The following is a 25423-nucleotide window of genomic DNA, read 5'->3' as shown; positions in this document are numbered from 1 at the left end:
GTCAGGAGAGCCTGGTGCCCAGAACTTCTGGACCTGAGCATCTGTCCTTCAGTCAGGCTTCCTCTACGGGAGGACCTCTTGTCATAGCAGCAGGGCAGTGTCTCCCATCCTAGTCTGCACTAATTACACTTCCATTTGTGAAGATTGAGCGGCAGCAATTAGTTATTTTGATCTCCATCTGGAAGGCATCAATGTCATCTTGGCAGCCAGGCACCCTTCTGCAAAATCTGTGCATTAGGGGCACAGAAAAACGTTTGTGAAGTAGTGTGGTACCTGACAATTGGACCAGGTACAGACAAAATTGTTGGATATGTTGTTGTTTTCTTTTCTTTGGCCTGAAATCTGTGCTCTGTGCACAGTTAAAGTTCATCTGCCTGTCTTTTAATTTTGCTGAACCAGCCAATATTGTTTAAATCACCAGTTATGCTGCAAACCTTTTATAAAATGCATCACGTCTTGAAAACCTTTTGTGATACCATAGTGAGACTCAAATTGAGTCTTCACCTTTTCAAGTCCATGTGGTTGCTTGTATATCTGCTCACCTTGAAGACAACCTGCTTGTTGACAATAATATATGCACTCTGGATGAGCGGACTTCAGGCCCCCTCGTTCCAGCCTTCTTATGCCACACAGATAAGTTGGGGCTCAGCGCTTGGGAAGCGTTTCTGACGAAGGGGGTGACTACTTTTCACATTGGTCTAACTATTACGCTACGGCCTTCTTTGTTCCGCTTCATTCCTCAAAAGAGGATGGGAGACTCCATTAGTTGGTTCCCAAGAGAGCGCTCGTATTTTACATAGATCGGACCAAAGACCATTGAGTGGATGATCAGCTATTTGTGCATTACTCCGCGGCGAATATGGGCAAGGAGGTGCAGAAATGGACCATCCCTTGATGGGTAATCCTCTGCATTAAGATCTGCTACACGTTGGCTAGAAAGCAGCTCCCTAAAGGCCGAATAGCTCAATCCACTAGAGCCACAGCTGTTATGACTGTGTTGGCATGTAGAGTGCCTGTCCTGGATATCTTTCAGGCAGCGACACTGGCATCATTGCACATGTTCACAAAGCACTACTGCTTCGACAGTCTGGTCTGTCAAGATGGGCCTTCCTTTAGGAATTTTCAGTTTTATTCATCCACAGACTGACCACCTAGGAAGGACAGCTGTGGTATATTTTCCAAAGGTGGGGAATATGCAGTTAGAAGAACAACTTGCATATCTTTGAATAGCCTTTTTCTGGTGGAAGCACTATTTAACCTAAGATTCCTCATTGCCCTCCCATCTCACCGTTGTGTGGCATGGTTGCTTCACATAAAAAGATCCCACTGTAGTAATCTGCACACAGGTTCTGTCAGTCTGCTCATATGCTCCAGCTCTAAGGGTGCGGAAGAGTTCCTGAAAGAAACTGACGTCATCACGCATGTGGCTCCGTTCATCACTTTCAGGACAGAATAACATTGACACAGTCGCACAACGCCACCTACCATCTCACTGGAGCACTGGTTTAAAAATGTCTGGGGATATTCTAAGAATCTGTGGTTAAATAGTGTCCACCAGAAAGAGTGTACTGAAGATAAGTCATTTGTTTGACAGGAACACGTTTGGATTGTATCTGGGCAGATTGGATCAAATGTCTGAGTTCTTCAGACCATCTTTCTAATGCAAGTGGTTTGCTAGCATCAAGCTCTCTCTCACAGGTGATAAACAATTTGCAAAGAAGTTTGAAGAGTTTGCTTGCTGAAGTTGTTGGCTCCCCAATCCTGCCTTTCTCATTCCCCATTTTTCCTATTGTGAAGTTGTGAAATCTGAACACAAATTGAGAATAGGAGATGGCTAGACATATTAAGAGGATGAAATGTACTTAACAATGATCCCATACACATATTCTGTAGACCGAGTGGTAGAAAAGATGCTGGAAATATCAGTCGAAATACACCCATACGTTTATGAGCAGCTTGTAGAGTTAGTGCATGCATGGTGCAGGGGAAGTGCACCTGGTTATGTATTCTTAAAGGCTTTGAGGGCCAGTTTTGCGCCCTATAGTCAAGTGACCGATTCCAGAAGGTAGAAATAGAAAGCCAGTACACTTTGAGCAACTAGTCGCCATCAAAGTAAATTAACCGTTTAACATTAAGAAAAAGGTAAACGTGTTTACCTAGTTTCCTGATATATTTAATGTGATGGTTTCTTTAGTACTTGAACAGATACATTTGCATTTGTCTAAAATTAGATTTTTGTATTTCAGCATCATGGATTGATAACCCAGACAGTGAATTAGTGCTATACCTAATGCTAAGAGCTGTTGACAGATTTTATAAACATCATGGCCGATACCCAGGTAGTTGAATATATATTTCATAATCTTGCTAAATTGGATTAAGATGTTGTCTGAGTGTGTTTTTATCACATCTGTTGGGACCATGCTATTAATGTGAATGTATGTAATATCTTTATGCTTTTATCTAACTGCAAGGAATTGCTCAGTAAAATAAATGGAACATGTACTCAATATTTTCCCAAAACAGGAAAATCATTATGGATCCAGAAAGAATAGACACTTACCCATTTGTTATGCCTTAAGTGCTTCCCTCTCCATGGCAATTCAGGCTGATGTAAAAGAAACAGCCACAGTTGCACAACGCTCAAAACAGCTCCTTGTATCAAAGGTTGAGTGCAACGCTTGGTTGGCCAGGCATGGTAACCTAGGTGTACATGAACCCTTGTCACACAGGTATTTCTGTCCACAGACAGAGTACACATATCCCAAAGACCATAGTGGGAGGCGGTGAGGACAATCATACACCATCATTGAAAAGGCCTCGGCCAGACAAATTTGTTGCAAAATCATATTCCACACCATAAGGCAGGACTGTCATCTGAGTAGTAGATTATGTCCTATGTAGTGCTGACAGTGGCGGACCCTTGCTTCATTACCCTTCTCATCTTTACTGCAGGCTTCAGTAGGAGGGGTAACCAATTGGTGCTGTACACAATGGCCTAGAGTAAAGACTTTAACACATTTCTATGGAGTTTAAATCTCATTTGAAGAACAGAGTCTGTTCCAAAGGGAGACATCGATCTTATACCAGTAAAGCTTATACCAGTGAAGTGCGGTGTGCAACAGTGCTTCATCTTCACACTCTTGATGTTTAGTTTATACACAAAACTCCTGTAGTTCTAATGCCTGACAAAAATACCAACACCCACCATTATGCAGAAAATACCTAGCTCTACTTTAAGGTGAATCCAGACAAGCATGTAACTCGCTAAAGACTTTTCTCCCCACTATCCACGCCTGGACGTCAAGACCTACCTCAACCCTGACACAAACTAAGTTGTGATCATCCATTCAATTCAATTCAATTAAAAAGAGTCTTTATTTCGATATACATATCATAAAAGACTATACAGTTAATTAAAAAAGTTTAAAAACATAAACATTTCATTCTCATATGAGTGACCGAGCAACACAGCAAAAAGATTTGATCATCAAGTTAATCCATCCAATACACAATAATGTATCTAAAAGCAGAATAAAAAAACTATGAAAAATGTAGAAAAAGAGTCCAGTGCCAAAATACAATGAGCATCACAGAATTCATTTAAAAATAAGTATATTTAAATATATTAAAATTTTTTAGTTCTGGCTTTACTTATGCGCACGAATTACCCACATCCAATGTAGAAATGTAGCGACAGCAATAACAGTGGGTTCTGAACAATCTGTTTTAAGTATCCTTAGTGCCTCTGAACCAGTGGTAATGCCCTTCAACAGACAAATAGGCTTCAACCACGTATGCCTAGTATATTTGGGCAAATAAACAGGATATGTGTTATACTTTACGGCTGAGATGGACAAAATGGACAATTTGTACTGGTTTTAGCATGCCATTTGCTGGTGAAAGAGTTGACAGGAAGTGTTCCCACCCTAAATTGGTGGTACCGTTTCCTATCACAGGGAAGTGTGATAAAATCCCAGTACCCTTCATAAGCAATATCATGTTTTAGCTCCAGGAAGTCTCTTGTGAGCAATGGACTAATACAAATCCTAAAACTTCTCATAGAAACCATCGTCCAATATAACTCCTTAAATGCCTTTCTAGTCGGAAAAGGATTAACAGTGGGATTCTCCCACAATGAACTCAAGCCCATAGCAGTATAGACTGCCCTGGCCTCTCTCATCCCTGTAATTCTACGGGCACGATCAGCATCTCTAATTTCGAGGAAAGCCTGAGCGTACTGGGAGACCTCCGGGGTAACCCACAGTCTCCTCCAGTAAGCCACAGGTCTAAATCGTGCTACGTCCTCTAGTCGCTGGCATCCCAATTCATAAAGAGGGGCAATAATGGCGTAGATGGTGGAAGGCCACTTATTCCCCTCACAAACTTGTTTTGGGTGCTCGTTAATGCTGCTAAATTGCTGAACCCCCATAGTTCAGCCCCATAAAGCACTGACGCGCTGATTTTAGTACTGTAGATTTTAAACGCCGGGGCGATTGGTTTTGTAGCTGAGAGGCGGAGTTCCTTTATTAGGGCACCAGCTAGTTGTGCATGTTTAATGGCCAGCTGATTAGTGTGAGGTTTCCAATCTAATTTAGAACCCAGAGTTATACCAAGGTAGGAAAAGACTTGGGTCTGTTCTAGCATAACACCATTCATAACCACCCTCCCTCTTACGAACTTGTGCTTGTGCAGCACCATAAACTTTGTCTTACTCACATTAATGGTAAGACCATGGTCCTTGCAGAACACCTCAAAACGCACTATAGCCTTCTGAAGGCCTTGCTGCGTTTTAGAAATTAACAAGGTGTTATCTGCAAACATTAGCAAAGGGATCATCTTGCCATTGAGTTTGGGGGCATCAGTAGGATGGTTCTTAAAATACTGAATCACCCTGTTAATATACAGGGAGAAGAGTGTTGGTGCTAGTACACACCCTTGTCGTACCCCCCTGGAAATGGAAAACCTATCCGTTACTTTCGCTTGCTGTCCCCAGCGTACTTGGGCGAAGTTTGCATCGTGAAGTTTAATTAAAGAGGCCAGTACGTCCAGTAGCATACCCTGTTCAGCAAAGGCACTCCACATCTTGGCACGCGTCACTAAATCAAATGCCGACTTGAGGTCGACAAATGCCGCAAAAGCGTGCCTCCTCTAAGGATTACCACTCACCAATAAATTAAAACAAATCTAAAAACCTGATCAATAGTGCTCATATGTGAGCGGAACCCAGCCTGAAGAGGAGACAGAATGTCCTCCTCCTTAATCCAGCCTTGGATTCAGGTCAAAACGAGCCTAGCTATCACCTTCTGGATGTAATCAATTAAACATATAGGCCTATAATTTCCTGGGTCTGAGCGATCCCCCTTCTTGTGATCATCTATAACAGAAGTGATTAACTGTAATCTGGAAATTGCTCAACAAAGTTAACATGGTTGGCTTCATTCACATCGCAAGTCCATGGGCTTCCATCTCAACTCCACACTTAGCTTTAATACCCCCCATTGGCTAGCTGTCGGCTGGAGAACCGATTTCTGGGCTCCACAGAGTTGAACCGTTTATTCCAAAAGGCAAGTTCAGAACACCAGTTGAGCTATTGATCTACTTCCCACTTCGATTGAGGCAATGTCCTGCTTGACAGCATCAAAGAGTCCCCAAAGAAAATAATAGAAGTCTAATATAATTGATGGGATCACACCGGCTTTGTCTTTCATTGGCTGCTGTTGCCGGCTCTCACCACAGTCACAAAATGTTGCATTGTCTACAAGGTCGTCAGTAATGGTGTTCCTTTGTACCTTGCTTGCAATCTCTGCATTTCTGAATGGGCATGAAAATTCTGCAGCAGTAGCTTTGAAAAACTGTATACTAGAAAATACAAGAAAGAAAAAACACTAGACCCAAAGTATTCTCCTGCCATGCTCTAAGTATTTGAAATACCATCCCAACCAAAATCCCCCAGGCTATTACTCTCCAAACACCGAAAACCCACTGGGTCACACTGTTACTAGAAACTGGACCAAGAAGTTGAAGTAAAACTGTCACTCTGGTCTCTTTCCTGCTATCCTTAGTCTTCCTCAGCACACCTCCCTGGGCCTCCTCCAATAATTTCTCCTTGTACCACTCCCCCCCCTCCCCCGTCCCCCAACCATGCTGGTCTTCTCCTGTGCATCTTGTGTTCAGCAGCTCATAGTTTTTACAGCTAATAATCACTATCCATATATGCTTATGCTATTTAAAAAAAGCTGCTGAGGAAACCAAATGTCAGTCGAAATAGTCATTACAAATGTACATAATTATTCATGTAGTGGAGACTATTTCTCCTGCAGCATTTAAAAAAAAAATCTTTCAAACATTTACTCATTAAGGCTTAAAGAATTTGGATGGATGTCTTTCACTAACTTAAATGTAGCACAGTACTTGAAGCCAACATTCTGCCCTACTATCGGAGATGAAACAATTTGTAGCAAATGTATGCAGGGAAGACTAAGCGGCCGCCTGCCATAAATACACCCAATCATACAAGCAGTGTGACAAATCAGCTAGTTTTAAAAAAAACGTTATTTCCAATTTTTTAACAAGGCTTTACATCAGAAAATAGACATCATTTCATTTGATACATCATATCAGCTTACAGACAAGATTCTGCATATATGAGATATTACAGTAAATCTTGAAAAGCACACTTGCAGAGGATTTTGTATCACATAATTAATATGCTCTTTTCTCAAAGGCTGTATATGTGGGATAAGTGGGTTAAGGTTCCTCATTTATTCAAGCGAAGTATGACTTTGAGTACCCCTTCACACACCAGGGATAGCCCTTAAGGATATCCCATTTAGATCACACTCAGTCATCGTTTTCAATGCATCCCCAATTTCCTTCCAAAATGAATGTATCTGTTGGCTTGACCATGTTAAGTGTAATGCATCAGTTCTTGCTCACCACATCGCCAACAATAGTAAGTAAGTACATTTTATTATTTGCATAGTTAATTCAAACCAGTGCAATACAGCCAGCTTAAAGGAGAAATAAAATGCAATGTAAAACCCACAGTTAAAAGGCAGATATAAAACACAATTGCATAGCAGTGAAAATTACATAGAGCAAAACTTTGCTGTAGTACCAGCAGTTAAAGTTGGTCGGTCAGTTGCGACAGAATCTTGCGATGTGCTCTTATAAGCCAGGGGCACTGATTCCTTGTGTGGTAAACCTGATGGACCAAGTGCGGTGTGTCCATCAAAGGAAGGGCGATTTCCTATCAGTGTGGGGAAGCTGTGTTTTATGAACCCGATCAAGGAGAGTAAAGGGCGGTGCTTATGAGCCGAGATCGAGGATTGTGGGTTGAGGGCCGCTCGCTTCTGTGACAGCTGCGGATGCAAAGTTTACTGTTTGTAGGCTGGCTCTTGGCATTTTCTTACCAGCGCAGCTATGCTGTGGGTCCTCTGGGTTAAAGCAGGCCAGCATTGCCTGTCTCCGCCTGTGGATCCCTCTTAAGTTGAACTGAGTTTTAAGCAATCCTTTCCTTTCTTCCTTCAGATCGTTACAGATGCAGAGTATATGTGGCAGGTCCTTTGTGCCTTTACCACATAAGCGGCAGCAAGTTGGTGTTTGCTCCTATTGCCAAGGTGGAAGATGCAGAGGAGACAGGAGTATGCCCACATGGTGTTTCAATATTATCTCCTTTGTGTGCCTAGAGTAACTTAGGCTAAAGTATTGTCGCAGGGTTTCTGTTCTCACACAGAACTGTGCACAGAGGAGTGGAACCTCGGCAAATTAGGGTGTCCCAAAACTTACCTTAGCAACCAACTCACCCCTTACCGAGCTAGCTACAGTGTCTCATTGGACATATCAAACTCCCAATGTTTAGACAAACCAGAACATGAACTTACAGTACCTCAGGGTACGTGGAACTCATGAACACTCTTTTGTTATATTATCATTACAAACCCGAACATGGAGTAAAGAAGACACATGTGCATTTGAAATGTTTATTTACGAATGCCGTCTTCTCAGGCGCAGTATCTTAGATAATACAAGTATACTTATTATCAGTATCAAAATTATCAGCATAGTTACTAAGACATAAAAAGCGAATGGTGACAGCATGTTAACATGCTGTAATGAATAAGAGTCAACAACACTTATATCTCACCCTTCCTAACACATATATTATATTATTAGCTAAGAAGGTCTCTTTGGGTTGTTTTAGGGCGGGCCCATACCTTAGTGTCCTAGCATGAAGGAATCACATCAGCATACACCAGCTCTCTCTGCATGTGCACCGCATCAAGTGTGTTAACAATTTACGTGCAAAGCAATATCAATCCCGCCTCAAGCCCAAGTTGGCAAAGGCTGCACTTGTGTTATGACTATGAAGGCGTGGAGATCAAACCTCATAACAATTCCATATCGTGTTGCTCCTGAAACTTCAGCACTCTCCGTGCAGACATGGTTTATTAAACAAAACTGATATCAGAGCAATAACATATTATTCTCACATACACCACGGCAAACCACTAGGTTGAAAGCTAAGTCAACAATTAAGGGTCGTGTGCAGAAGTTGCAAGAAAGGAAAAATGGCGTTTAAACCTAAAATGTACCTATGCTAACTTAACACGATATAAGGATATATAGGAGCTATATAACACCCCCCCATGATCCGAGAACGGACTAAATAAGATAACAGAAGTGCCATCACATGAGAGCAGAATCCAACAATAAACGAGCATGAATAAAAATTCAATTATAAAAAGTAATGCTAAAAAATAGCCCAAAAGTATAATGTGGCTCAAGCCAATAGGCAAGCAAAAATAAAATGTCTTGACCAAAAGTCAATAAAATCAAGGAAATGCTATTAATCAGCATGTCAATTCGAGGCAGTGTTTATGATAAGACTGTATATGAAAAGTAAGCTGCAACAGCCTCCAGGAGGAAGTCACTGTCCTCATCCGAAAACAGTTCAGCCATCCAATTTAAAAGATGAAAGGAACATACGTGATCTCCCAGCACCGGATCCTCTATAACCATCAGAGGACAGCTCGGTGGGTTTTCAAGAAAACTTCGTTCCAAGAAATTTTGCGCTGCCGACAATACATCCCAGGGACCCATTAGTCCATGTGCCACCGCCAAGGCCATAATCCTTTCGTCAGAACAAACCAACTCGTGAGCAATGATAGGACTCATCAATCGATCAAAATCGACGTCAGAAGAAATCGGTCCGCAGAGACACAAATCAATGGCCCAAAGGAAATCACAGGTCAGGCAGCGAAATACAGGCTGGACACAGGTGAAATAGGAGAACCGAAAAGATAATCCAAACGCCGTGCTTAGAGTCGCCAACGGTAGTGTGCCATAATAATCAAGCATGCGGTTGCGAAACCGCGTCAGTAGCAGTTGAGCGTGGTCTTGCACAGGAAGGGCATCCATATTTAAAAAGGCAGAAAACCACCAAAGCGCCAGCCGCTAATGCAAGAAAAAACGCGAACCCTCCAAATAAGGATGAAAAAATAGAATGGAAGAAGGCAGGGATGACTCCAAAAATCTTCTCAAAGGAAGTCACGAGACCACTGCTAACAACTTTAAAAAAATGTGCTAGGCCCGTTGTGGAGGATGCGTTAAAGATAGAACGAACCATGGCTCCGAAATGCAAAGGCAAATCAGTATTTAAAAGAGCCTGAACCTCCGTACGGGTGTTAGCAATGTGAAGCACGAAAGTTTCACGGGCCGAGCTCAAGGCCACCTCTTTCTGGGACAAAAGAGCTCTTATTCTAGCCATGCCGCTGAATTTTGCTCCCAAGGTCGGTATCTGTGGCCAAATGGAAGACTCCCTATGTTCACGCGTGGGAGGATAAAGAACATTTCTGCAGCAAATAACTCGCTCACTTACTGTTACTATGAAAGCTATACCTTTAATTAACCCACAACAGTTTTCATTATTGAGCATCAAATAACTACCATTTTCTAACAATTTAAACATGGGGATGATAGCCGGAACTGGCGTGCCCTGTAAAACGCAAGCCATATTCGGTCGGTCCTTGTTACATGAACCGTGTAACTGTATGTGTCTGCACATTAAAGAATGATCTGGCGTCTCAGTACACTCCTCCCCTGTTAGATAAACCTCCTGTTCATCCTTGAAACATCTGTATGTGTATGGGAGCGACCAGACCTCATGAAGAAAACCGCTACCTAAGGGTTCAAAACGACCTATTGGCACATATTTCATACAATTTGAAAACTTATATAAAGCAAAAGGCAGTGTTATTAAACCGTGGATAAGCCACGTAGCAGCAGTGGCTTCTGCCACAGAAAAAGGTAAAGATTCCAACCTTTCAATATGTAACATAGAAAAGGAAGCATCACGCATTGAAAGCAAGCGTTGTTTGTCAGTCAAATTAAATGGTGCAAATAAAGAGGAAACGTTCATGTATCCCCAGGGAACTTTACCCATTTTCAGAGTCTGAAGTGTCCATGCAAACTGCATGATTGACCGTAATTGATTTTGACCATGGTATAATACTGACACTTCATCATGCACAATATCAACAACAGACGACACAATATTATCCAATGTGTAAATTCTAGAGGAAAGCACGTTAATGCTATTGTCAACAACTGCAAGCACTTTCTCAAGATTTGCCTGATCAATAGCCCTAAGGCGTGTAGCAGCCTCAATCTGTGACAGTTTCCAAATTTCATTATAAACCCCATATAACCACCTTTTCGACCTGCCACTAGCTGGGCCTCTAATGAAATCATTCAAATCCACGTCTGCATTCAGTTTGGAAAGGTGATACTTAACCGCAGGTAAAGTTGAATGTTTCAGCCAAGCTTGACATAACTTGCCCACAGAGTAAGAGGTGACAGTATGACTCAAATCAAACCGGGGATCAGATCTAACAGTCTTAAAACCGTCAGTTATATTCAAAAATCTTTTTGGGCAAGAATCAGCACTACGGTGCCAAAGCAACCAACCCTTAGGATTCATACTGGAAATATTAAAGGAGGAATTAAGAAGCAGAGCCTGTATATCTTTAATGGACAATTGAGTAAAATTACTCCAATCCTCATATTCCTCCAACTCTGGGAAAGACGGGGTGTTTAACCTTTTAGATGTAGCCAATCCAAAGCATGTGGTCTGGGAAATGGTTTCATTTAAAAACAACATATGATTCGGGATGAGACATGCACGGTGCAAAGCCTCAGTGCCTCGTACCTGCCAGGCCCTTGAACCCCAAACCGATTTAAGGTCTATGTTTTCCTTCCATAACTCATACCCCCCAGTAACTAATTGATCTAGGAAGGCCTTCGAATACAACAATTTTGTATTTGTAAGTCTAACCTTGGACAATGGCTGTTTGTGAAATTTAAAATAAAAGGACTCGGGATTGGACTGATTAAAGTCAGTGAAATAAGTATACTTTTTAAGAAACGTTTCTGAACTCCCTTGTGTAGGTGCTGGGCAATGTTCCCACTGAGTAAAATTAACAGCATCCCTTCGGGAAGATGTCTTGTGTAAGAAGTGATTGCCATAATGTTGGTAACAGAACAATTCACCATAATTAGCAGATTCTAAATATAAATCCTCAGCATCAAAAGCAGCATAGTATTTCAAATCAGAAAACAAACTTTCCACAGCATTAACATCCCAATCATCAGAACGAATGTTTTGTTTCACCACATCCCCCATATTCACTCTAAGTACATTAGGAACATTAACGACTTCCGTTGGGCCATGAATTTGAAACCGAACTGCATCCCACGCGATTCCATCCAGAACAGGCCATGCTGTGATGTTAACCAAAGTCAAGTCTCTTTTTAATCTGTGTGTAGAATGTGAAGAGGAAAGTGGGGCCAAAGTTCCATTCAAATGAGTAATGCATGTTCTTTCCTCGACATAATGTCCATTGATGATTCGAAAAAAATAAAACACAAAACCAACTGACATAAAAATGTAAATCGAAGCAAGGACCAGCCAAATGTAAGTCCAAGGTGGTATTAAAAAATGTTTTTTAAACAGGCTTGCATAAACTGCAACTCGAGAGTGTTCCTTCGAGGTAAGAGAAACAGAGTCAAAAGAAAATCTGGATTCTGTGGCTAAACGTGCTTGCAGGTCAGGTATGGACAAATCAGTGGGATAGGCATAGTCTGTCTCATCAATGTTAGTTCCCGGTAAATTATTTAATAAAGGACTGGAAACAGCAGGTAATTCGATGGCCACTTCAGGTTCAATATTAGAAGCAGTGGGCATAATTGAATTTCTCACAATGGAAGGACAGGAAACAGCTGGTGTCATGCTAAGAAGAATCGGCCACTCTGTGTATCTTGACATTGTCAATAGAAATAAACCTGTTTTCCTTACGACCTGGAAGTGGTGGTAAAATGACTGCTCTTGTGCCCTTCACTCCAAGCACTGGGACTGGAGCTCGATAGGAGGGACCAAACTCTTTCTTGTTGTCGATCTTCTCCCGAACCAGTTCTCCAACCTGGGGTAGCCAGCCAACTACCGGGATCTGCAACGCATCATCCGATGTGGAGGGCAAATGTTCCTTTGCAAGACTGTCTCTGGTCTTTTGTAGATTCTGTAAAACATTGCAATGTTCATCTGCGTCAAAGGAAGTGGCGCGAACCACAGAGTCTAGACCGTCAAGGTCAGGGACGTACATCTTGATGCCAAAGAGCATTTCGTATGGGGTCCGCCCACCCAGAGACCTTCTAGGGAGATTATTAAGAGCACGCTGCACGCCATATAGGTGAGCCAGCCAGTTTCTGCCAGTGCCTATAACTCGGGCTGTCAAAGATTGCTTTAAATCACGGTTCATTCGTTCAACTACACTATTACCCTCAGGTCTGTAGGGTGATGAAAACTTGACTTGAACCCCCATCGAAGTCATGGCATCCTTATACGCCTTAGAGGCGAAAGCCGGACCCTGATCCGAATGGAAGGTACCACAGGCAAAAATCCCTATAAAGATACGCAAATCTCTAATGACAGTCCGTGAATCAGCGCTGCGATGTGGCCATACCCACACAAAGCGTGTGCATGAGTCAACTGCTACTAAGATGTACTTATATGCAGTATCAGATGAAAAAGGACCGCAGTGATCTAAATAAACACAGCCCAGCGGTTTATTAGAAATGTACAACTGAGTCTGTGGCGGACGCGTAGCAGTTGAAGGTTTAATCTGCTGGCATATGTCACAAAGAAGGACATAATCACGCGTCTGTTTGTACAGTCCCCGCCACCAGAAACGTAGTTGTAATTGCGTTACAGTGGCCGAGACGCCCGCATGCGCAGACGCCACACCTTCATGAGCCGCTGTAATCAAGTCTGCTCTGCGATCCGAGTTGGGAATCAGCCGTTCCCCAACATCAGGAATTGTCACAAAAGGAACCTTTTCGGGACTTAAGTGGTAATTATACTTCGAAGGGAATCCCGCAGGATGTTTACTTCCCTTCTCAGAGGCAGCAATCGCTGCCAAGATGTCGCTATCAATCTTGGTTTTAGACCTAGTAACTGCTGCAACTAAGTATGTAGATACTGCTGATTTCGCTGCTTCATCAGCAAGCGAGTTGCCAACAGCGTGAACTCCTACGCGCTGATGACCGAGAGTATGAATAACAAAAACGAGTGGCAACTTAGCCTTAAGCTCTGCCACTCGAACCCAGATCATTTTATGTTTTATTGTGCTACCCTTGGAATCATGAAAATCATTTTGAATCCAAAAGAACAAGTTTTCATTGTAAGACTGGACACAGTAGTAAGAATCACTTACAATCAGAGTTGTAACACTTGGATCCGCGTACTCTAACGCTAGTAATAGAGCACGAAGCTCTGCCAATTGTGCGGTGCAATCGCCCAGGGGCATCGTGTGCACCTCCCTGGAAATGAACTCATCATTCAACATAGCACCGACCACAATGGCGCATGCGGAAACGTAGGCATGTTTAGAGCCATGCGCAACCTGCGCCGACCCATCAGTGTAAATGATGCAATGGAAGTCCTCCAAAGGTCGCATAGCCAGAGGAGCAGGATGAACGAATTCATACTGCAAGTACTCTTGCGACCGTAAGGAGGCGTCAAAAATAAACATGACATCCGTGGATGACAATGACGCAGCCCACTGAATCCACCGAGGGTGCAAAGCTTTTGAATTTGGTACACTGGCTTTCGTGACTGCCTCCAAATGAGGACAGGGTGTTACCACTAGCATGCGTTTCCCCTGAGACAGTGCTCGTTCCTTAAGAATTGCCATCTGTACAGCAGTTAAAACCTTCTCCACTGTGGGAAACCGCAACTCAGCCGAAGTGTACAAGTGCGACTTGTAAGCAATAGGTACTGTGTCACCTTCATTAAAAGTGAGGTATGTGAAACCCACCGTCCCAGGAATTATTCTTATTACCAGGTTGGTGTGGTTATCACGAGTCAGTAAATATTTAGAAGCAAGCAGATCAGCCTGCAAGGATTGCAAAATGGCTGAATGCTCAGGCAGCCAGCATGATTTTGAGAAAGTTGGTTGTATCAAAGCATACAACGGCTTGATACGCTGGGCATATTCCGGAATGTAAGTTCTGCCGAAATTCAAAAAGCCCAGCAAAGACTGTAATTTTTTCAGTGTTGTAGGAGCACGCAATTGTGCGCATTTCTCCAAGAAGTGAGGAGCCAAACCTCTACCTTCATTGTTCAGCTCATAGCCGAGGAACAACACTGTGTGTTCTGCAATGTGCGATTTTGCAAAATTAAATTTGTAACCCATATCAGCAAAGGTACAAATTATGGAATTCACTCGACACAGATGCATCCAAATCTCGTTGTCTGTGAGATAAATGTCATCCACATAAGAACATGCATCGGGATCGATACCCTCCAATAGAGTGACTATTCTGGAGGTGAACACTCCAGGACTATTTTTGTAGCCCATAGGGAGTCGCCGGAAGCATTTTTGCACACCAGCGGACGTAAAACTTGTCCATTGGGAGCTAAAGCCATGCAGTCTGTGGGCATAAAAACCATTGGAAATGTCAAGCGTTGTCTTGAAACGCTTACGCACTAGACTATCCACTAACGCAGAGCCGTGAGTATTCTGTACTGCACAGTTACGGCAATGCGAGTTCAAATGCCGGTAATCCAATACCAAACGATATGATCCGTCAGGTTTGGTCACCGTAAAAAGGGGATTATTCATTGGTGACACACACGTTTCAATAACTCCCTGATATTCCAATTGTTTAAGGATTTCCGCGACGGCTGCTTTAGCTTCACGTCGTATGGGATATTGAGGCTGAGGCTGCGGCTCAGACCGCAAAGGAATTTCGTGGCAAGGGGACAATTTGTCCCAACCACATTGGTTGCGGTAGAGAGCCGGTGCAAGTGCCCGAGCCCACTCTTCTGCAAAATGCTGCGCATGCTCAGTGGAGACAGTGTGCGCATAACTGGGAAGGATTACCTCCTCCCCTCGCGGCGCTGCGAGCACAAAAGGTGGGGGCCAGTCAGCCTCAGAAAGCAAAATGTCGTACGTAGACGACATGTTCTCCCAAAATACCCCTCTGACCGTACGCTGTATGTCACCTTCAATTAACAGGACAATTTCAAAAAGTCTTTCAGGGGGAGCTAATCTCGTATCGGCTGTTTCTATGACAACAAACACATCAGTCGCTGTCACCTTCAGTAGTGGACGGAGCGCCTCTCTGACTATGGTAATCTCCGCCGCGCTGTCCAGCAAGGTCAGAGCCCACGTCAGATTCCGAAGCCGCGTTCTCACTATCTGTGGCATATCTATGCGCTGTTAAGGCTGCGACTTTCTTTTTCGCAAACTGCGGACGCTTAGGCGTAGAATCTTCCTGCTTCACTGCGCCGTCCGTCTGGCGGGACTGACCACGTCCTTGTTGGCCACCACGTCCACGTCCACCCCCTCCTCCTCCACCGGTCTTCGGGGCCGATGTGTCCTGAAAGGAACGAGGAGAGCGTTGATCAGAACCCTGAAATCGATCAGGTGATTTAATCATCGCGCGATCGCGCAAATCATAAACTTTTTCTGTCGGCGCAGGTGCTTGTACTGCAGGAAAAGAATCCTGAGTCGGTGTATTCTTCTTCCCCTGTGTCTGTTTCTTAGGCCAATTTTGTTTTTTGGACTTGGGCTGGACATCTGTCACTGCAGATTGTCCCTGAGGTTGTTTTTTCTCCTTTACTGGAAAATATTTCAGACCTCTACTTGTGCGGCCAATTGTCTTATAAGCGGCCACCACAATCTTTGCTAACTGGCGGGGTTTGTCGGCATCGGGCAGAGCAGCCAAAGCATTCGACACCTGAAAGTTAACTGCATCTCCTTTAACATTGGAGAGAATGAGATCACATACAATCTCAAAAGAACCACACAGGCGCATACCCAATTCAACCGCTGCCTCTGGACCGTGATCATTCTGGACACGCCTAATTATTTCAGGCAGGGCAGTCATAGACGGGGTGCCGAAGCACCTTGTATAAACTGCCGCAAATGTTTTTCCCCAGCTTTCACAGTCAACAAGTTCAGGAGTTATATCCTTCGGTAGAGTAATCGTTAACATTCTATGTTTATCAGCAGGAGTAGAATTCGGAAAAACCGCCTCCAGTTGATCAAACTTCTCTGCTAGCCAGAATGGGAAGTCATCGTTGTCAACTGGACGCGCACCAAAAACCGAATTAACCATCACTGGATTGAGACGCATTCCGCCTCGATCCACGGGAGCGGCCGCACCCCCCTGGGGACCACCAGGAAGATGTCGACCGATGTATTGCACTAAAGCACGAATCACGGAAATGGAAACAACATGTAGCCTGCGAATTTCTGCTAGGGTACAAGCCCCGTGATTCGGGTGCGGGGTAAAGCCACCCAACGCAGGCCAATTCGTACCTGGAATTGAGAGCGGACCTAACCTCGCTGCGGACAAAGAGTGGGGGAGGGCGCCATCAAACCAAACTCGATGCTGCCAATGATCAATAGGTATTTCCAATGCCCTGTACGGCGTATATTCAGCCGGGACATCCGAGGCGGTGTAGGAGTGGAACAAACCAGAATTAGCGTCCACAGCCGGAAACGTAACCCAAGAGTAAAACAACTCGTAAGGAAACGCCGGATCTGCACATACCACGAAAATCACAGCCATCCCATCTACTGGGACCTGGTACGTCTGAAGATGGTTGCGTACCGCTACGCGACTATGCTGCGCAATAGCCACCGCCGCCATGACAACACTGGAAACAAGAAAACACAAAGAATACTTCGTAGCACAACTGGGTAGTAATTCAAAGAAACCGTTTAAGAAAGAATCAAGCTTGAATAAAGACCTATTTCAAAAAATAGGTAGGTTTCACCGACACCCCGTTTTCCGGAAACGGATGTGAAGGGGTTAAGGCATGAACGATAAACTACTCGAGTGTCATGATATAAGACCACCGAAACCGTTGGGCGCCATGTCGCAGGGTTTCTGTTCTCACACAGAACTGTGCACAGAGGAGTGGAACCTCGGCAAATTAGGGTGTCCCAAAACTTACCTTAGCAACCAACTCACCCCTTACCGAGCTAGCTACAGTGTCTCATTGGACATATCAAACTCCCAATGTTTAGACAAACCAGAACATGAACTTACAGTACCTCAGGGTACGTGGAACTCATGAACACTCTTTTGTTATATTATCATTACAAACCCGAACATGGAGTAAAGAAGACACATGTGCATTTGAAATGTTTATTTACGAATGCCGTCTTCTCAGGCGCAGTATCTTAGATAATACAAGTATACTTATTATCAGTATCAAAATTATCAGCATAGTTACTAAGACATAAAAAGCGAATGGTGACAGCATGTTAACATGCTGTAATGAATAAGAGTCAACAACACTTATATCTCACCCTTCCTAACACATATATTATATTATTAGCTAAGAAGGTCTCTTTGGGTTGTTTTAGGGCGGGCCCATACCTTAGTGTCCTAGCATGAAGGAATCACATCAGCATACACCAGCTCTCTCTGCATGTGCACCGCATCAAGTGTGTTAACAATTTACGTGCAAAGCAATATCAATCCCGCCTCAAGCCCAAGTTGGCAAAGGCTGCACTTGTGTTATGACTATGAAGGCGTGGAGATCAGACCTCATAACAATTCCATATCGTGTTGCTCCTGAAACTTCAGCACTCTCCGTGCAGACATGGTTTATTAAACAAAACTGATATCAGAGCAATAACATATTATTCTCACATACACCACGGCAAACCACTAGGTTGAAAGCTAAGTCAACAATTAAGGGTCGTGTGCAGAAGTTGCAAGAAAGGAAAAATGGCGTTTAAACCTAAAATGTACCTATGCTAACTTAACACGATATAAGGATATATAGGAGCTATATAACAGTATTTTTGAGGGACAAGTGTATGGTAGCTGTTATTAGTCATTCAGGCGTGGCTTTGGCCTGAGAATGTGGCCTTGTCAGAGAGATTTTCAATTGATTTCGGGACCACTTTTTAAAAAACTGCAATGCTAGTTGGGATGTCCCAAAACTGGGATAGCCCGGTACTAGCAAGGGATTCATGAAAGAAGCTTCTTTCAGGTGATGAATTTCTGTGCTGCAGCTCTTGCCAGAGCAGGTGATTAACAGTTTTGGGAACAGAGTTCCTGATCTTGTGCCAGCGGACTGAATACTTGCTTGCTAAGGACTGTTTAGTTAAGCCAAACTCCAGCCAGATCTGTGCTGCTGAGCAGTAGTTTGGAATGTTAAACATGGCTTCACTTTCATAAGTGATTGTTGGTAGTATTTTAGATTGAGCTACCTGGAGGAGTGGCAGCAGCATTGGGTCTGGCAGTTTTGATTTTAGATTCCTCAGCGTCACTGCCAAAGCTAGCCATTTCCATCACCATCAATAGGTAAACCAAACTGCACTATGCTGACAGGGGTATCATAGACTCTATTTATGTATTCTAGTTGTGACAGCCAGAATTTACCATAAGTGGATTCTTCTTTAATTTGTTGACAATAGTGTATCAGTTGCTTGACGGTAGGTCAATATTCAGTTTATTTTCCCATTTACTTTTCAATTGAACATCTTCATTCAAAAGATCACTAACAACACTAGCATACATTTTTGTAATCAGTTTGTTGGGGCATGTGTTAGTAACAAGTACTTTACCATTCTGTAGGTTCATCAGGCATAGGGCCAAAAAGTATACCCAAGGATTGGCCGAATCAATGGTATGTCATAACATCCATTAATGAATTAACATTTCTTGTTTATAAAAAGGTTGCCAAATGTATGCAAAATCTTTTCCCAATATCTGTATTTTAGGAGCATTGAGATTTTTTGGGTGGTGCCCAGGTTTCGGTTTAGGCCCAAGCATGTAATGAGCTTTGTCACACCACAAATGTAGAGCATAAATTGTCTTGGCCAAAGTTGTCACAAATCTTTTTCTCAACATAGTTCTCAACCCTGTCCATTGCTATTAACTCTGGGAGCCGTGCAGTGCATATATTCTCCATGAACTGGCCTTCAAATACTCAGTTTATCCCTAATGCTCTGCAATTCCCTTTGCAGTTCCTTTTGCATCTTTGCCTGCATGGTCGCATCATTCCCCACCTCTGGGATTCTATATTCGGCAAGGTCCTGGTGGTTTTGCGGTTTATCCGGCCTGTCTATCATGTTGTTGAGATGCTTGGTAAGTAAATCAATCTTAGGGTCAATGGTGGCCAGACTGACTACCTTTCATATCATAGAAGAGCCCCCAAAGTCCAGAATCTTGACTCTAATTCTCCAAAGCAGTATGCTGTGGTTCATCTTCCCGCTCTACCATTCGCCCACCATTTGAACCTGCAAAATTGAGACAGAGTGTGGTTTTCCTTTCTTTTTTGCATGTTTGTGTCACTTACCAACGTTGGTGAAGGTCACAGCCTTAGGGTTGCTTATGTCTCCTTTATTATAGTGTAATCAAGTAGTTCATGAGATTCATTCCATAAGGTGGGTGTGCCGCAGCCAAGCATACAATGTTCCGTTCCATATATTAATTGCATGCCAGTTGTGTCTAGGTATGGTGTTGGAGCGCAGGAAGAGTCAGCAATATACATTTGTGCTTGGTAGAGAGTTGAGGGTGGGGCCATATTGATATTGTGCCTGTCCTCTGTCTGGTTTGTGGTTAGTCTGAACATTGTAAGCAAGGTCAAATAACATTGCCCCTTGTTGTTCTGTTCTGGCCAGACAAAACATACCCTACAGCTGCTCTTTGTAGGACACTTGTACTTTGAAATTACAGGACTGCATGATTTAACACAGACACACTTGGAGAGGGACTTTTCCAGGGAGAAGTGCAAAACGCACCTGTGATTTAGAAATACGATCTATGGCCTAAAGGTATGGGGTCTGCTGACAGCCCAGAGATCTTCTATTATATAATAATTCCTATTCAGTCCACAGGGAGGGAGCTTGGACATTATAGTCCATATCCAATGTCTTTATAAGATGACTTCCCCCCTTCATAATGTATGGACTTGCTGCTATACTGACAGTATTTGTAGTATTCATTATTAGGCTGGTGATGGCACGTATACTGCAGTTTAGAGCACGTTAGTTGAAATAAATATTTTAAACTAATTCAGTGACTCTGTCAGATCTTGTTGTGGACAGGTACGAGAGAAGTGAGTGAAAGGGGTGTCTTGTTGCCGCGATTCCTTAGAGATTCGGGAGTGTTGTGTTCTGGGTTGTCTAATCATTTGTTACTCCATTTGTGAGTAGGCGAGCGAATGAGACACTATAGCTAGTCGGTCCTGGGTTCATTAGTACTAAGGCAGTAGGAAGGCATAGCCTATATACACCAAGGTCCTATAATCCTGTGCATAGTTTTGTGTATGTGCAGAATTCCTACAACATCGTGCCGCCCTTTGGTCTGGTGCTTATTAGCGAGACCCCTGAGTAGCGCTTGTCCACAATACCCTCTCACCAATACTGGAGAAGTCCATGGTGCAAGGGGCTAACCTCCTGTAAATGATTTATAGGTTTTTCGAACTTGAATTATAAAAGGTTCTATATATATATATATATATATATATATATATATATATATATATATATATATATATATATATATATATATATATATATATATATATATATATATATATATATATATATATATATATATATAATCTCCCCTATGTGTTCTACAGAAAAGATTACAGTTTTGTTATGGTTGTTAATATTACATCGCCGAACCGCGCAACCGTTACAGCACATTTGACCCAACATGGAGTGCCCGTTGCGGGAGCAGACTTTATTTTTGTCGTTGAGGCAAATGCTGCTTACCGCTTCGAGGTTTTTTACACCTGGGTTCAAGTTCCTGCTGTGGACGGTAATGATAACTGCATTCTTGAGTAATCTGCTTGGCAACACTCTATCTGGTTTAATGGCGCCCTGCCTCACCCTGTTACATCGGTCCGTCTCGGCCCATTGTCAGTCGACGGGGCCGCGTGGCCCGTTTTGGCAGGCTATACTTCACATCCTAATTATTTGAATCTTACCATTGCAGAGCGGAAAGTATTACATACCGATTTGAGTAATCTGCTTGGCAACACTCTATCTGGTTTAATGGCGCCCTGCCTCACCCTGTTACATCGGTCCGTCTCGGCCCATTGTCAGTCGACGGGGCTGCGTGGCCTGTTTTGGCAGGCTATACTTCACATCCTAATTATTTGAATCTTACCATTGCAGAGCTGAAAGTATTACATACCGATTTGATTTAGATTCACCGAAGTGTCATACAGTATTTGGCCCGTAACTTGCCTGCGGCTCTGGCGGGGGCTGTACAGCCAGTGGGACAAGGGGGCATAATGATGAATCCTTTCATGGTCAATACTGTGATGGGGAAGTGCCCTCAGAGTAGGGATGAATTCCCTTTTTGGTTGGCTGAAAAATGTGAACAGCTAGATGCTGTTTTTACACACACGTCTCCTGTGGATAAACACAGGATTCAAACCATGTGTATGCCGAAAGGCTTAGTTCCCAATCTCGCTGACTGTAATACCTGGGGAGGAGTGTTCGCTGCGGTGTATTCCTTTTGCTTTGGTACTCCTCCATGACAGTGCTTCCGATGGTTATTAAGAAGGTTCAAGATCAACATGGTGCGGAAGCCGCGTTGGAGACAAATTCTAGACAAATTCCATACTTCCGTAGGAAATTACTATTTCTTGCCCTCCTGCCCTAATCTGCAAGGCCTCTTACATTTGGTACGCAGCCGATACATACACATGGGACATCCACACACAACTATACAGAACAGACTTCAGGGATCTGGCAGGCTACTTTAGAAGGTGGAATCCAGTAAAAAACTCTCTTTGGGCAAGTTACAGGTAAAGGTCCGTTGTGCCATACTGACACACCACTACTACCGCGGTAATTATGTTACACCGAGTTGACATTATTCATGCTTGAGCAAGCTCAAATCAAATCTAATAAATGCAGCAAAATCAATAAAACTACTGGTCATATGTATTTCGCTGTTTGTGACTGCAGACCAATACTTTAAGCCATTGGCTGAAAACCACTTGCAACTTTTTAAAAACCATCAGCAGATGGTGCTGCACATGCCTAGGTACCAATAGCTGGAAGCGAGGAACTGAAAGCTGCTGCATAGTCTCTTATAAGACATAGTGTACTTCTGAATGCTGAAATGGTACGAAAAACACACAATTTTACATTGCAAAAATATCAGGCTTCTAAACACTGGGTATCTAAATTGCTGCTGAGCTCCTTGTGCTATCTCTAGTTTTATTTGCTCCTAAACCCTGTGTTGCCCAACACCAGCAAACATGGTGGGCTCAAAAGACAAAGATGTCAAGATAGGCCATAAGTGGACTAAGGCTGAGCCACTGATTCTAGGCTCATCAATTACATTTAAATCGGAGTGTAATTTAAACTTCGACCTAATCAAATAATGACTATCCGCTTTTCTTGTCTTGACCCAAAGCCCGAAAACCTACAACGATTTGATGCAAAACAAAATCTTGGGTAGAATGAAGGGTTTTGAAGACTTCATAGGAAGAGTTACGAAAGCAGAGCCAGGATCAGTCCTATCAATGACTAAGAAAACTGTACTAAAAAACAAATAAAGCCACTTACAATGAAGACCGCTACGTTGAAAAAATAAGTAAGAGATAAGTGACTGCACTTGAGGACAGAAACTGCTAAGGAAACCTGCACATTTGTATTCTTCCAAAAAGTACGGAGGATGGCATGAGTGCTTGTACTGCATTTTTAGAAGTATGGCTTCTAAAATGTTTCGGTATCTCATCTGAGAGAAACTTTGAAATAGAGAGCTCACAGAATACCCTCAAGAAAGATGTCACAAGACAAGCCACAATTGTTGAGACAGCCAGACCATCAATATTTAAACTACAAACGTGCCAGCTCTTATTGCAAACAAAATAAAATGATTCTAAATCATATGAGGAGAATGGGGCATAGATTGGAATCACGTAACACTATGGAAAGGCTGATAGACCTTTCCATCTTCGTTTCATTCACAAGCCCATCAAGATCCAAAGTGATTCATAATGGTAGATCCAAGCTTTTTTCATGAACTGGTCGAGCCTTAAAAGTAAATTGCATATCTCTTGCAGTCCGATATGGAACCCGATCCTTAGGAGTTAGTCAGTGTTTGCTAACATACCAGTCCTTTTGCTGTCATGAAATAATAACATGCCATATTATGCTTTCTCGATGATTTTTTCGCTACTCCTTCGATCAGGCTTTCTATCCTCACTATAGAAATTGTCAAGCTGAGTTGTTACTTAATTGTTATTCCGTTTAGAGGCCATTAGCCTACTGTGCTATACTCAGCCTGCTCTGTGGCTTTACTATTAAGTTAGCTTTTGCATTAAAGTCTTACAATGCTAGACCAGAGGCTCTGCTTATAAGCTGGTTGTTGTTTTAATGTCTTTCGTAAGGCATTCACTTTTATCTTCATGTTCAATTTATTCTCTATGATGTTTCGAATGTCGATGACAATTGCATTGATGATATTTGTGTGCCAGTTTTCTCTATTGCCTGCAAATTAATGTTTCAAGATCAGTTTCTTAGACCTCCTTGAATCGGCTGCCTGCCCCACTTCAGTGAAGAAAGGGGTTTTGGGGTTGGGTTTAAAAGAAACTCTTTCCTTCACTTGTCATCAACATTTGAAACACATTCTCTTGTGATGAACTGTCTTTAACTGATTTGCATTAGGCAGCTGCTCACACCAATAAAATCAAAGCGATCTCTATATCTGACAATGCATGCTTATCAGTTGAATATAAAGAATGCAGAGTAAACAAATTGATACTAGAAAACGAGGATAGCAAAATACAAATAGATGAAGCCATAGTAGATTTAATTCAGGATAACAAAAGGAAAATACTCAACCCCCCCCCCCCCCCCCCCCCGCCCCAACGTCTGTGAGACGGCAATTAGAGAGACCATGGTCAACATATTGGCTGTAAGAAATTAGAAAGAAAGACAGTCGTATGCTTGGGATAAAGATCAGCTCTTTAGAACACTAGTTTGTATACACAAGGGTGTGGGTATCCTCCTAGACCTCAGAAAGCTCAAATATGACTTGTAGGAAGCTGACTCTCTATAAAATGGACTGGGTGTAGAGTGTCCAGGTATCACTTACTAGAGTACAGGTGCTTGCATTAACAATCCCCAGGTGCTGTATTTGTGTAGTGTGGTCGAGCAGCCTTTAGTTTATCAGAGGGAAGTGTTGGGCATGTGTTGCACACATAGAGCCAATGAATGAGACATACTCTCAATAAGAAAATCTGACACCAATTTATTAAAAAATAACACTGATTTTTATATTAATTTAGACACCAAGATCTTCTAGATCTACTAAGTACTTTTCTAGTTAGAAATGTTTAAAAACACAGAAAATACAGCTGTCAGATTTGAAGCATGAGCCTCGAATGTGGTAATGTTATCTTATGGGAGAAACACTCACTGCTTAGGGACACTTGTAAATGACTTACAGGACTGTTCTTCGGGACTTAAGGTAAGTAGGGCAAAGGTCCAAGAAAGCACCAAGAGTTCAAGTTTACCTGCCCTGGGGTGTCTGAGTGCAGAGGTGCTTTTCCCGGTGGTAGCTTCAAATGCTACACGTTGAAGTCCATGGGGAACATACCTGCAAAGAGAGGCTGCAAGTGGGGACTCGAGGACCAGCCCGGCAGAAGCCAAAGGGGAGCTTGGCTCTTGAAGTTCTCAGGTCCACCGAGCCACCGTCGATTTCAATGGGCTCTGGCTGGCGGGCTCAGGTGCATAGGTGTTTTGTCCGGCGGGTCATTGAGTTTGAGGCTCTCACAGTTCTTGGTGCACCTGCAGAAGAGGGAGAAGAAACACAGCAGGACGACTTCTGCCGTGGAGCTGGCCTCTGTTGGAGTCCC

The 25423-nt window shown here is 42.9% G+C and overlaps 1 protein-coding gene across 1 annotated transcript in view; it reads left to right on the top strand.

Annotated features, from left to right (window-relative positions):
• NAE1 (NEDD8 activating enzyme E1 subunit 1) overlaps nucleotides 1-25423 on the top strand; it is a 152077-nt gene that overhangs the window by 84192 nt on the left and 42462 nt on the right. The window contains exon 17 of the mRNA XM_078668391.1: nucleotides 2247-2339. Coding sequence (XP_078524517.1) covers nucleotides 2247-2339 — 93 coding nt within the window. The remainder of the gene's footprint in view (nucleotides 1-2246; nucleotides 2340-25423) is intronic.

The sequence above is a fragment of the Lissotriton helveticus genome, chromosome 12 (genome assembly GCF_964261635.1).
Source record: "Lissotriton helveticus chromosome 12, aLisHel1.1, whole genome shotgun sequence".
Classification (NCBI taxonomy): domain Eukaryota; kingdom Metazoa; phylum Chordata; class Amphibia; order Caudata; family Salamandridae; genus Lissotriton; species Lissotriton helveticus.
Note: the sequence above shows the minus strand (reverse complement) of the source record. Positions and strands in the feature narration are given on the sequence as shown.